This window comes from Manihot esculenta, chromosome 17 (assembly GCF_001659605.2).
Source record: "Manihot esculenta cultivar AM560-2 chromosome 17, M.esculenta_v8, whole genome shotgun sequence".
NCBI lineage: Eukaryota > Viridiplantae > Streptophyta > Magnoliopsida > Malpighiales > Euphorbiaceae > Manihot > Manihot esculenta.
In genome coordinates this window covers 27,204,018-27,220,505 of record NC_035177.2, presented here as the reverse complement: position 1 = coordinate 27,220,505, position 16,488 = coordinate 27,204,018, and the positions used below count along the sequence as shown (strand labels likewise).

At 33.6% G+C, this 16,488-nt stretch overlaps 2 protein-coding genes across 4 annotated transcripts; one reads left to right on the top strand and one right to left on the bottom strand.

Annotated features, from left to right (window-relative positions):
* Positions 1 to 426: 426 nt before the first annotated feature.
* Positions 427 to 11,517, bottom strand: LOC110605244 (ornithine aminotransferase, mitochondrial). Of its 3 annotated transcripts, XM_021743667.2 has the most exons (10): positions 11,147 to 11,516; positions 10,834 to 10,942; positions 10,434 to 10,664; positions 8,825 to 8,984; positions 8,586 to 8,641; positions 7,689 to 7,841; positions 7,110 to 7,207; positions 1,886 to 1,966; positions 1,239 to 1,472; positions 427 to 820 (listed from the first exon to the last, which is right to left on the bottom strand). In XM_021743667.2, the coding sequence occupies exons 1-10, from the start codon at positions 11,290 to 11,292 to the stop codon at positions 667 to 669; spliced, it is 1,422 nt and encodes a 473-aa protein (XP_021599359.1). In that variant the 5' UTR covers positions 11,293 to 11,516; the 3' UTR covers positions 427 to 666. The 3 variants fall into 3 exon arrangements, with proteins under 3 accessions (XP_021599359.1, XP_021599360.1, XP_021599361.1); XM_021743668.2 differs by lacking the exons at positions 427 to 820; positions 1,239 to 1,472; positions 1,886 to 1,966 and adding an exon at positions 5,190 to 6,737 and having other exon boundaries at positions 11,147 to 11,517; XM_021743669.2 differs by lacking the exons at positions 427 to 820; positions 1,239 to 1,472; positions 1,886 to 1,966 and adding an exon at positions 5,190 to 6,734.
* A 1,894-nt stretch (positions 11,518 to 13,411) lies between these two features.
* Positions 13,412 to 14,269, top strand: LOC110604623. The gene is made up of 2 exons (XM_021742879.2): positions 13,412 to 13,507; positions 13,728 to 14,269. Exon 2 carries the CDS (start codon positions 13,744 to 13,746, stop codon positions 14,098 to 14,100), a length of 357 nt encoding a protein of 118 aa, XP_021598571.1. The 5' UTR covers positions 13,412 to 13,507; positions 13,728 to 13,743; the 3' UTR covers positions 14,101 to 14,269.
* The last annotated feature ends 2,219 nt before the right edge of the window (positions 14,270 to 16,488 follow it).

Genomic DNA, 16,488 nt, shown 5'->3' with positions numbered 1-16,488 from the left:
AGTGTGTGTTTGTGTGTGTGCACCGTAAAGGCAATAGCATTAGAGAGAATCGTACTATGTGTTTGGGATAGGATACTCTCGCAATCCCAAAGAAATTTAATGTATCTTCATTCCATGTTCTGCCCATTTCTTACTTCCTTTCTCTTTCCACGTGCAACTGGACAGGTATTTGATCCCAAGCCATGCTCAGCTGCACTCAAATCCATCTAGGAGAAACAATTTAACTCATATGATATGCACTGCGTAACATGTAATTCATGAATTTATTGCCATTTATGGTTCTATGATCGTGTAGTAATCTTATGAAAATGCAGTATTCAAGCATGAGGTATGTTACTGCTTGCAGAAGTGCATTATGGTGGACTATTTTTGCTATAAGCATAATGTTTAAACGACAACGTTTCCATGAAACCCAGAACGGAAAGATGATAAATATGCTACTGTTTTGCTAGTTCTCCTTTATCACACTTTTAATGGTTAACAAACTAAAAAGCAAAAGAATCTAGCATCAACATTGAGATGAGAGTCTCAGTTGCTTAATTTTCAGTTTAAAGCAGCCTAGGAAATCAACTAATAACTTCTTTCGGAGAATCCTTATGGTGGCAAGAGAAAAATATTTGAGTGTAGTCTCCTTGAAGCGTGCACCACTATGTAATTCATAAATCTTTAATCTGAAGAAGCACACAAATTTCTCCCACAACGATCACATGTTGTAGAACCAGCTGGGGAAGCCTTTTCTGGTTTGGTTTTCTGCATTTTCGGTAAATCAAGTTCCAGAACTTCATACAGCGCCTTTGAGCCTTCTTGCAGCTCATTCAAACTGAAATTACAACATTTATTCCAAGTCACTCAATTGTACAACAAGAAACAATTGTCAGTATGACTATGAGGTTTGAATAGATACAAGTATATGGGGTTTGAGTAGGTACAAGTATCCTAGTCCAATAGAGCTAAACTTAGCCTACAACATGGATTAATGGGCTTGTCTGTATGAGGGTTGAATAGGTCCATCCAAGTATCATATTCAAGGCCTAAAAGGGCTACAAGGTGATTTCTCCTATGGTTACCATTCACCCTGCACAATACAAGCTCCTCGTTTGAACAATATAAATAATTTGTTGATTCCTCTAGTTCATTGGACGAAAGGCATGATCAAATAAAATTAAGTCCATAGAAAAGAATTCAAGCTTCCACTGACATGATCCCATTGAATTGAACACTTATCAACTATTTCTTACCTCATAGAGAGCGGAGGAGTTAACCGGACAATAGTATCATGTGTAGGCTTAGCAAGAACTCCCCTCTCCTTCAACTTTAGACAAATATCATATGCAGAAATGGGGGATAAAGCCTTGCTGTTGAACTCCACAGCATTGAACAAACCTCTTCCTCGAACTTCCTTAATGTAGTCAGGAAACTGCTGATGGATCTTAAGCAGCTGATGCCTAAGTTCCTCTCCCAAATTGGCAGATCTATAGAATTGAAGAAAATCTAGTCATACAAGCATGAGTTCATCTAAAGTGAAATTTTGAAGAAACAAAGGGAGAAGAAAATGTATGTCTTAAAAGTCAAATGCTGTTTCCAGGAAATGTCAATTTCACTTAAATGACTAGCATCTTTATTAGAAGTTCCAGATTAATACATAACATCAAAACAAACATGCAAAAATTGTCGGAGTTTTGTTTCCAAAAAGTTTCTAATTCGATGCAGTTCAATAAACCTATTAAACTTTCTAATTTTTAATAATCAGGTCTCGCAATTTTAATAAATGAAGAATTTCTATATCGGTAAATTTTTAGGTAATTTAAATAATAAAAAGCAGCATTTCATCAAGAACAAGTTATTCCAAAACACTTTATGCTATCTTCATCTATTGAACACACACCTCTCTGCAAGCCTCTCATCTTTGATCACATCTAGTGATGCAATAGCAACTGCACTGGCCAAAGGATTGCCCCCAAATGTGCTGAAAATAACAAATAAAAACACCAGTCCTTGTAAGAAAAACCCAAAAGCAACACGATGAAAATAGAAAGATCATATAGAAACATCATGAAGAATTTTGGAGAATTTTAGAGTATTCTTATATTTCACTCTTGATATTTACAAGTGATTTACATTACTATTTATACACAAAATATTATAACTAAACAGGAAACAAATAATCAAATAATAATTATAAAGATAATTAAGGATATTAATCAAAATAAATCATATCCTAAAATCAGCAAATAAGTCAACACTTCCCCTCAAGTTGGTGCATAGATGTCGCACATGTCCAACTTGCAAATCAGATTATGATAGATCTTATTGCTAAACCCTTTAGTAAACACATCCGCAAGTTGTTCAGTAGAAATCACATGAACTAAGCTCAAGACACCGTCTGTTAATTTTTTCTTTAATGAAATGTCAATTAATCTCAATATGCTTTGTTCGGTCATGTTGAGTTGAATTTTGTGCTATATTGATAGCAGCTTTGTTGTCACAATACAAAATTATCTTGTCTCTCTCGAGCAACATCGGCTCCTTTAATAACTTCTGCAACCATAAAAGTTCACATACACCTTGAGCCATTGCTTTGTATTCTGCTTCAACACTTAAATGAACAACAATACTTTATTTTTTTACTGCTTTAGGTGATAAGGTTCCCTCTCACAACTGTGCAGTAGCCAGAGAGGTGAAGCCTTTTTTCCTAACGCAGACTTTAGGTATCTCAAAATGTAAAGTATAACTTGCATATGAGTAGCGCGAGAGTCATGCATGAATTGGCTGACTAAACTAACAGTGTAGGCTATATCCGGTCGAGTGTGTGAGAGATAAATCAACCTTCTTACCAATATCTTCCAATATTCACGGATTCACTAGTTCCTGTTTGCATCTTGTGATTATTTTCAATGGGAAATTCTACTGGTTTACACCCAACATACCAGTTTCTTCCAAAAGATCCAAAATATACTTTCTTTAGAGATGAAGATTCCTTTTTCTGATCTAGCCACCTCAATACTTAGAAAATATTGCAGTTTTCCTAGATTTTTTATTTCAAATTCTTGAGCCAACAACCTTTTTAGTTGAGTCATTTCCCCTTTGTTATCATCTGTCACCACTATATCATCAACATGCATAATAAAAAGGATGATCTTATCCTTGTGATATTTAATAAACAGAGTGGGATCAACATTGCTTTGTTGGTAATCAAAGGACATCATGGCTCTATTAAACCTATTAAATCAAGCTCTGGGATTTGTAACCTGCACAGTTTTTCTTGTGTCTTCTCATCAGCGAACTCAGAAGGGATCTTTATGAACACTTCTTCCTCTAAATCTCAATGGAGGAAAGCATTCTTCACATCAAATTGCTGTAAGTCCCGGTCCAAATTGCTGCACAAGATAATAGGATTCTGATTCAATTCATTTTTGTAACTGGGGCAAATGTCTCTTGATAATCCACTCTATAGGCTTGGGTGCATATTTTAGTAACCAATCTGGCATTAAACCATTCAATTGTCCCAGTCCAAATGGGCTGCACAAGATAATAGGATTTTGATTGAGTTCATTTTTGTAACTGGGACAAATGTCTCTTGATAATCCACTCTGGGTGAATCCTTTAGTAACCAATTTGGCCTTAAACCGTTCAATTGTGCCATCAGTTTTGTGTTTCATTATGAACATTCACTTACAGCCAACAAGTTTCTTCTCAGGTGAGCGAGTGACAAGTTTTCGGGTCTCATTTTTTGCCAGTCCTTTTATCTCTTCAATCATTACTCCCTTCCATTTAGGATCTGCAAGAGCTTCTTTCCAATCCCATTGAATAAACACAGAGAAAATAGACAAGACAAAGGCTCTATTGGAGGGAGATAAGGATTCATGAGAAACAAAGTTAGAAATAGGGTGTTTAGTACAAGATCTAACCCCTTTTCTTTGTGCAATATGTTTATCTAAATCATTAGAGCATTCAAGAGTTGTGGATAACTCACCAGAAGAATAATATTGACTCTGAGTAGACTGCATAATGGTTTCTTCTGCCTTGTCTCTCCTCGAATACCTCCTCAAATCTGCCTTGTCCAAATGTCCAATTCTCTCCCCCTGTCTACTAGAACTCGAACTCTCTAGTTGAACCATATCATTCAGAATTATGGAATTCAGAATCACCTCTTCTTGCTCATTATTCTCCCCCTGCAGAGGTGAGTGGATGGTACTGAAGTAGGGTTCATTTTTTCAGAAAGTAACATTCATACTGACAGTATTTTTTAGATGGAGGGCGATAACACCTATATTCCTTCTGTATCGGAGTATACCCAACAAAGGGCCTTGGGATCTAACTTTCTTGCCGTCCTAGAATGGACAAAGCAAACACAGCCAAATACTTTTGATGGAGCAATGTATAAATTCTTCTCTTGTAGAACCTCCAAAGGACTCATAAAGTCAAGGGTCTTGAGGGGCATTCTATTGATAAGATAAGCAGATACAAGGATACAAGGACTGCATCTCCTCAATATGCTTTGAGCATGTTCATGGTGAACATAAGAGATCGTGTTACCTCCAATAGATGCCTGTTCTTGCTTTCAGCAACGTCATTTTGAGCACTAATATAAGTACAATTTGTCTGGTGTACTATTCCATTATTCTTCAAATAAGTAGAAAACCTACTATCCATATATTGTCTTCCATTATCAATTCTCAAAATTTTCACCCTAGTATCAAATTGAGTACAAATCATCTTGTGAAATGATTGAAAACAAGAAAAGACATCACTTTTAACTTTAATCAAATAGATCCAAGTCATTTGAATGCAACAATAAATAAAGGTGACAAACCATCGATTACCACATAAAAAGACTGTTTGAGTAGGCCCCCAAACATCAAAATGAATAGTCACAAAAGGAATTTGGCTTTTATTATGACTCAAAGGATAGGAGGTTCTAGTGTGCTTAGTATACTCATAAGCATCACAAAATAAAGAACCAAACTGAATTCTAACAAACAAACTAGAATAAATTTTTTCTAAAACAAAAAATGATGGATGCCCTAACCTCCTGTGTCATTGTATTATTTCTTGATTGACATCCTTATTTCTCCAAAACAAGCTTGAAATATTGGAGAACTTGGATCACCTTCCAACATATATAAGCCATCATGCAGTCTACCGTTGCCAATCCTCTTCATTCTGAGAAGATTCTAAATAACATAATGATCAGGAAATAATTCAATTTTACAGTTAAGAGCATTGGTGATAGCACTGATAGATAAAAGGTTGACAGAAAAAACGGAGAGTATGAAGGACAGATGATAATTTAATATTGAGTGCACAAATAATAGAGTCTAATTCGGATATAGGAGTAAAAGAGCCATCAACAATTCTGACACTATTTTTTATTAGAAAAGAAAAATAATTAAAAAAGTTTTTAGAAGAGCTTGTCATACACCTATTCGCACCAAAATCAATAATTCATGGAACAGTATCAATAGAGGAAGCATTATCTGACTTTATAAAGTTAGATGTGGCACTAGAGGAGGAAGAGGTATCAATAAGAGACAGGAGGCGCTTGAGACTTTGAATTTCATTAGGGGAAAGGAACTCATAAGATATTGTCTCCTTAAAAGGCTCCTCCACAGTTTCTGATAAATTAGCTTGAGTTCTAGAGGTACTTCGTTTCCCCCTACGGCCTCTAGTGAGACGACCATATAACTTTCAATAAGTCTCCTTGGTATGTCTCAGTTTTCCACAATAGTCACAATGCAGGTGATCTTTCTCAAAATTAGGAGGCTGCGGTGTGCTCAAACTAGTAGCTAACCCAGCCTTTTCAACTGGTGCAGTATAGAGTATAGCATGTCGACGGCTTTCCTCTTGTTGAACATAGGCGTGGGCCTCTTCTAGAGAAGGAAAAAGATTTTTTCCCAACACTTCGGCCTGAATTAGATCATATTCATTATTCAAATCTGCAAGAAAATCATAAACCCGCTCCTTTTCAATCATCCTCCAAAATTTGACTGCATCTCCAGTACAGTTTGCCTGAAAGTCCTGATAGTAATCAAGTTCCTGCCATAAGCCACATAACTCATAATAAAATTGGGAGATAGTCATTTCTCCTTGCTTAGTACCATGGATCTTATTCTGAATATCATAAATTTGAACATCATTCCTAATCTTAGAATAAGTTAAGAACAAAACTTTTCATATCTTTACAGCAGTATCAATTAACAAATATGATTTAGAGATATGAAGTTGCATAGAATTAAGTAATCATGTCATAACAAGACAATTATTCGAATCCCATTGAGGAAAATCTGGATCACTCTTATCCAATTGCTTTTTATTACCAGTGACATAGCCAGGCAATCCTCTAGCCTTAATAAACAACAAACAAGACCTTAACCAAGCAAGATAATTAGTTCTATCAAGAAAGATTATCAGAGTTAGGAATTGAGACCTTTTTCCCTTCTACCGTAGTAAGAACAAATGAAAAGTGAAAGAATAGAAGGTACCCAAGATTGTACACACAAGAGAACCCAACTGAATCACCAAAAGATCATGTAGCGTTACGGAAAGGCCGGAAAGATGGTCGGAATCGGCGCCGGAGTGATCGGAGCGGCGACGTAGCTTCGAACGATGTCTCACGCGCCAAGAAGGGAAGGCGTGTGAGCCTCATGCGCGGGATTTTCTGGTGTCGGAGCTGGGCGATCGGGCCGGTGATGGTCCAGCTATTCTCCTGGTACCAGCGATGAAAGGTGGAAAGACTTCTAGATGGGATAGTACTAAAAATTAGATCTAAGATTTTAAAAACCTAAAGAGAAAAAATTGAATTTAAACCCTAAAATTAGAAAAAAGTTCTGATACCATGAAGAATTTTGGAGAACTTTAGAGTAGTTTTGTATTTCACTCTTGATCTTTACAAGTGATTTACATCACTGTTTATACACAAAAAATTATAACTAAACAAGAAGTAAATAATCAAACAATAATTACATAGATAATTAAGGATCCTAATCAAATCAAATCATATCCCTAGAATCAGCAAATAAATCAACAGATCAAAAAGCTAAAAAGATCTGGGAGAGTAAAAGACAGCTTGCAATGAATTCTGACTTAAAAAGAAAAAAAGAATGATCCACCTTCCATGCTCTCCAGGTTGAATACAGAGCATTACATCTTTGTCTGCCAGCACTGCACTTACAGGTATAACTCCACCACCCAATGCTTTTCCCAGTATCTGAGCAGAACAACCATAGATGAAGTCATTTTATGTATGAAGGCACGCAACAAATATTTATTATATATTTGAGTTACTATAACCATTTTGCAATTAATAAGTCGATCAAAATCTAAAGACTGTCCAGAATGAAGGCAAAATTATCATAATATTGTGAAACCAAATTATAGCCAGTATTACTAATTCAACTCCTTACACTTTTTGCACTGATTTTACAATATTTCTTAAATGCATTGCCAGAATTAAAAGTGACTGACTGAATGCTTTAAAACCAATCCATAAAATTCAGAAAAATCAACAGAAACCAGCCTCTGAACTATTACAAGTCATCTATTACAATAAAGACATGTTCTTTTGAACTAATCTGGTTTCTATTGCAGATACACATGTTTAATACAGAACAAGGAACAAAAAATGCACTATTTTCATATCCAAAAATTGGGAAACCCATCAAAAATAAAAGGAAGAAAAAGAGCCTTACTACTACATCAGGGCGAACTTGTTCCCAATCACAGGCCAGCATTTTTCCTGTCCGTGCTAAGCCAGTTTGAATTTCATCAGCAATCATTAGAACATTATATTTTGAACAAATATCTCTTACGGCTTTTAGGTAACCATCTGGGGGAATTATAACCTGCATGAAAATTGAGAGCAGGAAAATTAGCTCCTCAAAAAGGGAAAAGATAAGGAAGAAAAACAAAGCAATCCACTCCGCTGTTCTCCAGGCAATTTAAGCTTGGATGCGGATGAGTATGTTATAAAGAATTTTATGTTAAAAAGAACCAAGTAAATTAGGCAAAATAAGTGCTACATTGCTAGAAAAACAGATTAGGATAGTCTGGCCCTTTCAAGAATCCAGAAGATTTATCAGACAGTTTCTCAACACTCAATTGCCACTTTCAGCAATAACTTTGAACATGTGAATATCCACACCTCATTCCACTCAACATGATAAGGGTTAAAGGACAGGTATAGACCTCTAGCGTGCAAGTTACATTATCAACATATCCATTAGGTGTGTTCAACAAGAAGCAAATAATTACGTTTACAATTTACTATAACCTCCCTAGCAAGCCTTATCAATACAAGTATAAGCTAGCTTATAAATGTAATTTTCTAGAGATACGTGATTATTTTATATGGATACAAATAGAAAATTATAAAAGCCCCCTTGTTGCTTTGCTGCTTTACATGAGCATTCTATGTCATAGCCAAGCATGAAGCAAGATAAATTGAACAAATAAACAACTAAGCAACTATTCACTCTACCTTGGAAGTAAAATAATAGACATATTGGATAAATATCTACACAGACAAGCCAAAATCTTTGAAGCATGTCACAAAACAATTATTTAATTCGGTACCGAGAAACACATACCCCTGCCTCTCCTTGGATGGGTTCAAAAAGAAATCCAGCTATTTTATCTCCTCTTTCTGCAAGCCATAACAGAGCGAAGTTGTGAGTATGCTTTGAACATATTCTCATTTCCCTCTTACATCATAAAGAGGTGTGAACACTATACTGATCCATAAAATGAAATGCTTTTAGAGAACTTTAAAACCATGCAAATAGAAAGAGGACCATCAAAATAATAAAATAGTTTGGCTTCTTCTAACCTTTAAATATTTTCTCAAGGGAAACTTCATCACCAAAATCAACCTTGACATGTCCAGGCAACAATGGTCCAAAACCCCGAGTTGCCTCATTGTCACAACTCATCGAGATGGCAGCCAACGTACGGCCATGGAAACAGCCACAACAAGAGACGATAATGACCTGCATGTCATTGTTTGAGGAAAGAACATTTTTAAATGGTAAAAGTAAAACTAAACAACGCTTATAAGTTATCTGAGGTAGAACAATAGCAAATAATAATAAAAAATTGTAGTGGTTTGAATGAGAATATATGCTGCAATCTTAAACCATGAAATCCACAAATTCATATGCAATATCAAGATTTATATTCTTAAAGGGAGTTGGAAAAATACTCAAACTCCCTGCAGCTACACCTAGCAATTTAAAAGACAGTAATTGTTTTTTCAAAGAAAAAAAAAAGATCCAGAATCCAAAGGTGAGAGACTACTAAAAAAAAATCATTTGAGCAATTGGATTTGGAATTAAGGTAATTACAGCAACAGCTAACAAGTTGTTGCATATCAAATCTCTCTCTAATCAGTTTTCATAATTATTGATATGTGTTGAGGTCCCTTAGACATCATTGTAAGATATATATCTTAGTACTGATTTTCACAAGGTATTCCTTTTCTCTTCAAATTACAACATGAGGTCTAGGCCATTGGAGGTAGAAAGCAAAAGACGCATATCATGATTATGAGCTCAAACCCCCCTCCCTCACAAAAAAAGTAAAATAAAATAAAGTAAATTTCACCTATAAGTGCATCATCATTAGTCAGACAATTTTTACAACTATTCAATCTGACCAACCGTTAATTTGTTCAACTAATGCAATTGTCAAAAAATTGTTCTCATAGTAAATTAATTTAAACGTTTACGTTTTAATTATTTTTTCTGTTGCATGTGAGAAGCATATCCCAATTTGCAAAGCAAGGTTCTACTATAGAAAACCTAGAATCTTTTTTATACTTTAGTATTTATTATGTGGAGATAGCTACTCCCATGTCCAACATTCAAACCTACCTCCTCACAGTTGCAAACAAGACTTCTACCACCATGTTAGACAATAGATATAAAAACCGGTACTTTTCAGTTGCTTATACGGACTTGATTTAGTTGTACAAAATGACCAGAAACCTAGGCACTTCAATATCTATTACCAAAAGCTCTTAGGTTGACCAGAAATCATATTACAAATTGACTCAAAAGGAAAATCTATTTGATAAGAAAAAGAGCCTATTTGCTGAATAAAATAAAAGGGAAAATTTTTTTATCCTAAATAAAAAAAAAAGGCATCATGTTTCTCATGATTCTTGGTGGATTTGCTTTGCAAATAACAATCCAATTCCTTTTCAATTGTTTGTGAACATCCAAATAGGCAAATGGAGTTTTAAGTTAAAGTTTCATTTTGTTGGCCTCATCTGTCCATTGTCAAACTCCATTTTGTTGAATAACATTCTTGAATCTTGAGAAAATGACCCAAAGGCACCCCAGAAACCTTCACACATGGATTGATTGACAGAGAATAAATTCAAACAGTTTTACATAATTTTTACCATAACTGTAGCAAAAGGTGTTTGGGACCATTACCTCATCTTTAGGAATTTTTTTCTTCTTGTATCCCCATTTCCTAGCCAACTTGAGAGCTGTCTCAACACCCTCAGCACCAGTGTTCATTGGTAGCACCATATCGTAGCCAAACATGCTTGTTAGGCGCTCTGCAAATATTGGAAATCTATCATTATAAAAGGCTCTGGAGCTCAGAGTAAGCCTTTCTACCTGCTCTTTTAATGCTTTTATTATCTTTGGATGACAATGTCCCTGCAAAGGCCAAAAGGAAGCTACAGAGGTGAATTCTAATGTCCATCTCAAATTCATTCATGAAAAACTACAAAGCATTGCCTAGTGCAATAATTAGTCTGATATCAGCCAAGAAATTGCAGAAAACATTCAATCTGTTAGCCATAATTGGGACAGCTATAGTAATTACCTGATTAACAGCTGAATAAGCAGAAAGAAAATCCAGATATTTGTTGCCTTCAGGATCCCATATAGTTGAACCCTTTGCTTGAGAGAATACAATAGGAACTGGATGGTAACTACATCAAACCAGAAAAGCGAGTTTTAATCGGCAACAAATGAAAAGCTCAATAAATTACACCAAAAAACGTACATCTACAATAAGTAATCAATTGAAAGTTGAAAACCCAGAAACAAAAAAAAAAAAAAAAAGAATTGAGATAAGAAAATTATTAAATTACACAAAAGGAAAGAACAAATTATGAGAGAGAAAGAGAGCTTACTTGTGGGCGCTGAATTCATACTCCAAGCTGATGAGTTTTTGAGAAGGGGAAGGAGAGGTTCCTTCAGGAAGAGTACCATAACTTCTCCTAGTCTCCCTGCAAACTCTACTCAACAAACACTGCAAAGGTCTCTTGACAGATGCCATTAACACAATTAACGTTATTAATAGTTTTGAAAAACCAGGATGAGAAGATCTTATTGTACTCGAATATTTCTTGAGAGAGACAGATAGAGATTGTAACTTCTTTTTCTTTATTTTGTTTTGTGAATAATTTACATTATCTCTTCCATGGCTTTGTACGGATACATATAGGGAAGATTGCTTTCCTCGCTGAAAATGGATACAGCGCTTTCCTCACTGAAAATGGTCCAATCGAATGATGAAAATTATTGAAAATAACTATAATTAATCACCGTTAATCTAATATAATATTATTTTTTAGAAAAAACAATAGTTTATTAAAAAAATAAATTTGTCTTACTCCATATTATTTTTTCTTTTTTGCTGATTACGTTATGTTTTCCTACAATTGACGTCATCTGGTGCTGTGATCCTGAATGCTGATGCTGTGATACACCTCCCAAAGCAGTCCAATAAAAAAATTCGATTTTAAATTCGATTTTAAATTCAATAAACGCAACTCTCAACCTTAATTTTGGTGGCTGCTGCTGAAAAGTTGATTGTATGTGGTGGATTGTTGCTGTTTAGGGCTTTTGTTGGTTGGGTTTCATTTAAGGTGGGTTAAGATTCGGGGGGATGACGTGTATTTTGATTTATGCCCACTTGGGCTTGCGGTGAAAAAAAAAAAAAGATGTTATATAATAACTTTATTTTTATAAAATAAATAATACTTTGAATAATTATTTTTTGAAATAATACTTTGAATAATTACTATTAAATAGATATTAAACAATGTAATATATTAATGATAAACAAAATAATTTAAAATTAATCTTGAAAGCCATTTTATTTTCATAGCATTACACTTCATATATCCTATAGAAATAAATTTATTTTTTATTAATTTTAAAGTATAGATTATTTTTTAATTTAATACCTCTCAGTAAGACCAAAATACTAACGAATTAAAAGCTATATTGATTAAATTATACTTTTTTCAAAAGCTTATTTTATGAAAAGGTTTAAACATTTATATTAAAATTTAAGTAATTTACAGAAAATAATTTATATTTAAAATTTTTTTAAAATATTTTTTATGAATTTTTTAAATAAAATAATTTATTTTTTATTACTTAATTTTAATTTTAAAATAAATTTATTAAAAAATTTTATATAAAAAATTGAATAAATATGTCAAGTGCGAATGATTTTTTTTAAATAGTAAATTATTTTTTAAAAATATTTACTTTTTTTTATTTGATTAAGAAAATAATTTTTATTAATTAAATTTTTTGAGTATATTAAAAAATATAAAAAATATTTTTGTTTTCTTAAAATAAACAGAGCTTAAATTTTAAATATTAAAATTAAATCTTTTAATTTAAATAAATTTATTACTTAATCTTACAATTTAAAGAAATTATTTAATCTATTTTCAAAAAACACATTACATAATAAAATGTTTTTTCAAACTATTAATTATTTAATATTCTAAGCAGTTAATTGTAAAAAATAGCTAAAATGTTATTGTTTTAATTTTAAAATAATAACTATTTAATTTCTAAAATTAATGAGATAAACTAAATATTTATAAAATTGAAAAGTTAATCATAAAATATAATATGTTTTATAAAATTTTATTTAATTAATAAAATAGTGACTTAAAACAAATATTTTTATTTTTATAATATTATTTTTACCAAATTTATTATGTCTCCCCATACATATATATATATATATATATATATATATATATATAATTTGTTTAACAATCATCTCACAATCATAAAAATTTGAAGATTAAAATAGGTTATAATATATAATTTTAGAAAATGTCCTATTTAGTATTATTTTATGAATAAATAAATAAATAAATAAATTTTTAAAAATATATTAAAATCATTTTAATATTTTAAAAATTTATTGATTAATTAATTTAGTAATAATTTTAATAGTTAAATATTATAAAAAAAAGTCAAAAATATTATAGTCTTTTTATAAAATGAAAAATTATTTAATAAATTTTTTAAAATCATAAAATATAATAATAAATAAATAAATAATAAATTTAATAAACATTAATTAATAAATTTTTTAAAATAAAATAATCTTTTAATGTTACTAATTAATAAATTTTCCGGTACATAATTTTCCTTGCATATCGCGGTTACAGAAGGCGCTCGATCGGTCTGCCCATCCAAATTGGAGAAGCTTTCTTGCGCATTCGGTCGCTAAACAGGTACCCATTTTCTCTCTATTGCTTCTCCAATTGTCTATAATCACTGGGTGAATCTTAAATCAGGGTTTAGATAGGAAGCTTAATTCCTCTTTCTATGTTTGGATGCTGAGAAAACAGAGGAAACCGATATAGAAGTTATATTTTATTTTCTGTTTCTCTTTTGTCAACCCCACCCCCAACTTTATTCTTTCTTTCTTTCTTTCTTTCCCCTTATTTGCAGTGATCAATTTAAAGCGATGGACAATGACGCGGAGCAAGTGATGGAGATATCGTCAACAGTGTCAGGGAGCTCAGATGGGTCTAACCCAAAAAGCTCAAGCCTTGTATCCCGAGTGAGGAAGCTTCTGTTTCGCAAAATGCTTGTGGGAATTAAAGATGGGCGATTTTTCTTGGGTACCTTTCATTGCATTGACAAGCAAGGGAATATCATTCTCCAAGATACAGTAGAATATCGAAGCACTCGACGTTCTTCTCCTTCTCCAATGGAACAGCGGTGTCTCGGCCTTATTCTCATCCCTTCTTCTTGCAGAACCTCTTGTCATGTGGATTGCTCCATTGAAGAACAATTGTCTCTGTTAAAGGTTCAGGAGTAGGTTGCAGTTTTGCGTCCAATAGCGTTCTGCTTCAAATGGGTGCATCTCCTAGTTAGCTATTCATAAGTAAAGCAGAATTAGCACATATAGAATTTAGAAATTGAATTTGTCTTTAATGACTTGATGATAGAACAGCTTCAGTTATTAATCGAATTTTCTATAGTTTGCATCTTGTGTTTCATAATCTTCCTCCTGGAAACAATGGAAATTCTATAATTGTCTTGCTGATTTTTTGACCCCGAGTAGTTCTGTTTGTGGAGTTAAAGTTTTCTTTGGATGAGAACAAATTCAATTCTCATATTTTTTCATGATTTGCACCCTAGGATATAATTAGAAACATAACTAGCAATCATTGTTACCGTTGTTGTATTCCAGTTTGGTGTCTCTTCATGTGAGTTCTAGCAATCAATTCAATATTGTCACATCTTGTTTGATTGTTGGACTCTATCTATTTTTGGTATATTTACCTGGCAAAAGGCAATTTTTTTTTGGATTTGATTAGCATCTGCTTTATGCTTGATGAGTTGATTGAGTTCAAATTGCTGTTCAGACCCTCCACTCCCGAGACTAAAATTCTATAAGCAGGAAACATGAACTTATCATGTTCTGCACAGTGTTTAGATTTTATATACTCGGAATTTTAAGAGAAGTATTCTAATCATTTAGTTTATGTAACTTGGAGATGCGGAAAATCATGTGTAAGGTGCCATAAGTTTATGAAATCTTGCTAGTTATATCTTCTTTCTAAAAATGGATAAAAGTTTAATATCTCATTGAAAATATGAATCATGATGTTACCAATTACTTTGACAGGTGATACATAATCTCTGTCAGTTATAGCTTATACTCGGTTAATACAAGGTTACATGTTCATATCCCTCATGTTGGACCCATGAGAAAATATATAATGGAAATGAGCATGCGTCTGGTAAACAGAAAGATGAAATAAATCTAGGCTGGCAGAGGTAATGTATCAAGGATTCAAACACTACAGGACCACACATTTAGTTTCAGTTGAGCGAAATAATAGAGCATTTCACTGAAGGTACATGAATCTTGTATTAACATGCTTTCTCGTTGGCTGTACGACTTGTTATCAGTACTTTGTTAAAGTTTAGAAGAGAAGCAGAGCTACTGCCGACCACTCTACTAGAGTTTGAAAGGAAATAGAGAAGCTTTGATAGTGATTTTTCTTGATTATAAACCACCTTGTCAAATGTTGAAGACACTGAAAAAATTGCAGTGTGAAGAGGTAATCCTGAATACTGAACTGTGATATCTTCTCAGCAAGTTGCTCTTAGGACAGCTGTTCATGGATGAACATAACATCTATCCTTACGCAGGGGACATTGGCTATCTTGAACCACTCACGCCCTTTATTCTTCTCGCAGTTTTTCTTGAGCAGAGGACAACCATAGATATATAGCTGCAAAAGCGAGGATGGCAGGCCTTCCTTGGGAAAGGATGTGAGCTTATGGCAATATGAAAGACTCAAATATTCAAGAGATGTCAGGGTATGAAAGCCCCTGGAAGATAGGTATCTCAGATTTGGAAATTTTATAATTGACAAGCTTCTTAACGAGGTTGGCAACATCATTCTTGTCTCGTCCTGTGGGAAAGAAAGCACCTCAAAACATCCACCTTCAATATAGAGGTCTTTTAGAGAATTTAGTCTCTGGAGCCCCCATTCGAACAACGGTTTACAGATGTTGAGATTTGTGATGGTGAGTGATGTTAATTTTGTGGGGAAGCCCTCTTCTGGAAAGGATACAATGTTTGGACAGTCATAGATCCACAATTCTTGGAGGGATGTGAGATTGTGAAGACTATCAGGCAGGGCCTTGAGTTCCTCACACCAAGAAATGCAGAGCTCCCTCAGGTTTGCTGTGGGCAACTCTCCTGGAAACAAAACAAGACCTGGGCAATACCATATAGAAATCTCATGGAGATGAGTTAGGTTGTTTATGCCCTCTGGTAAGGAATTAAGCCTTTCACAACTGAAGATGTAAATAGATTCAAGAGACATCTCATCTTCAAACCTTTCTCCAATTGACTCCAACTTTGGGCAGTCCTCAATATGTAGGTGTTTAAGCTTTGCTGGCAATGTGCCTCCTCCAACTAACGAAGTGAGCTCTGAACAGTTCTTTATATGCATATGAATTAGTGCAGCAGGTAATTCACCTCTTGATGATAAGGACAACAACAATGGGCAATCACAAATATGCAATTCAAGGATGGCTCTATTTTTTCTTTCTGCTACCCCATTTGATTCAGGTGAATATGGTGGGGTAATTTCTCACAATAATGATTAAGCGAGACATATTCACCTCCTCTATCTGATCTAATTCTTTTAATTTTTCTATTTAATTGATTTTCTACTTCATTTTT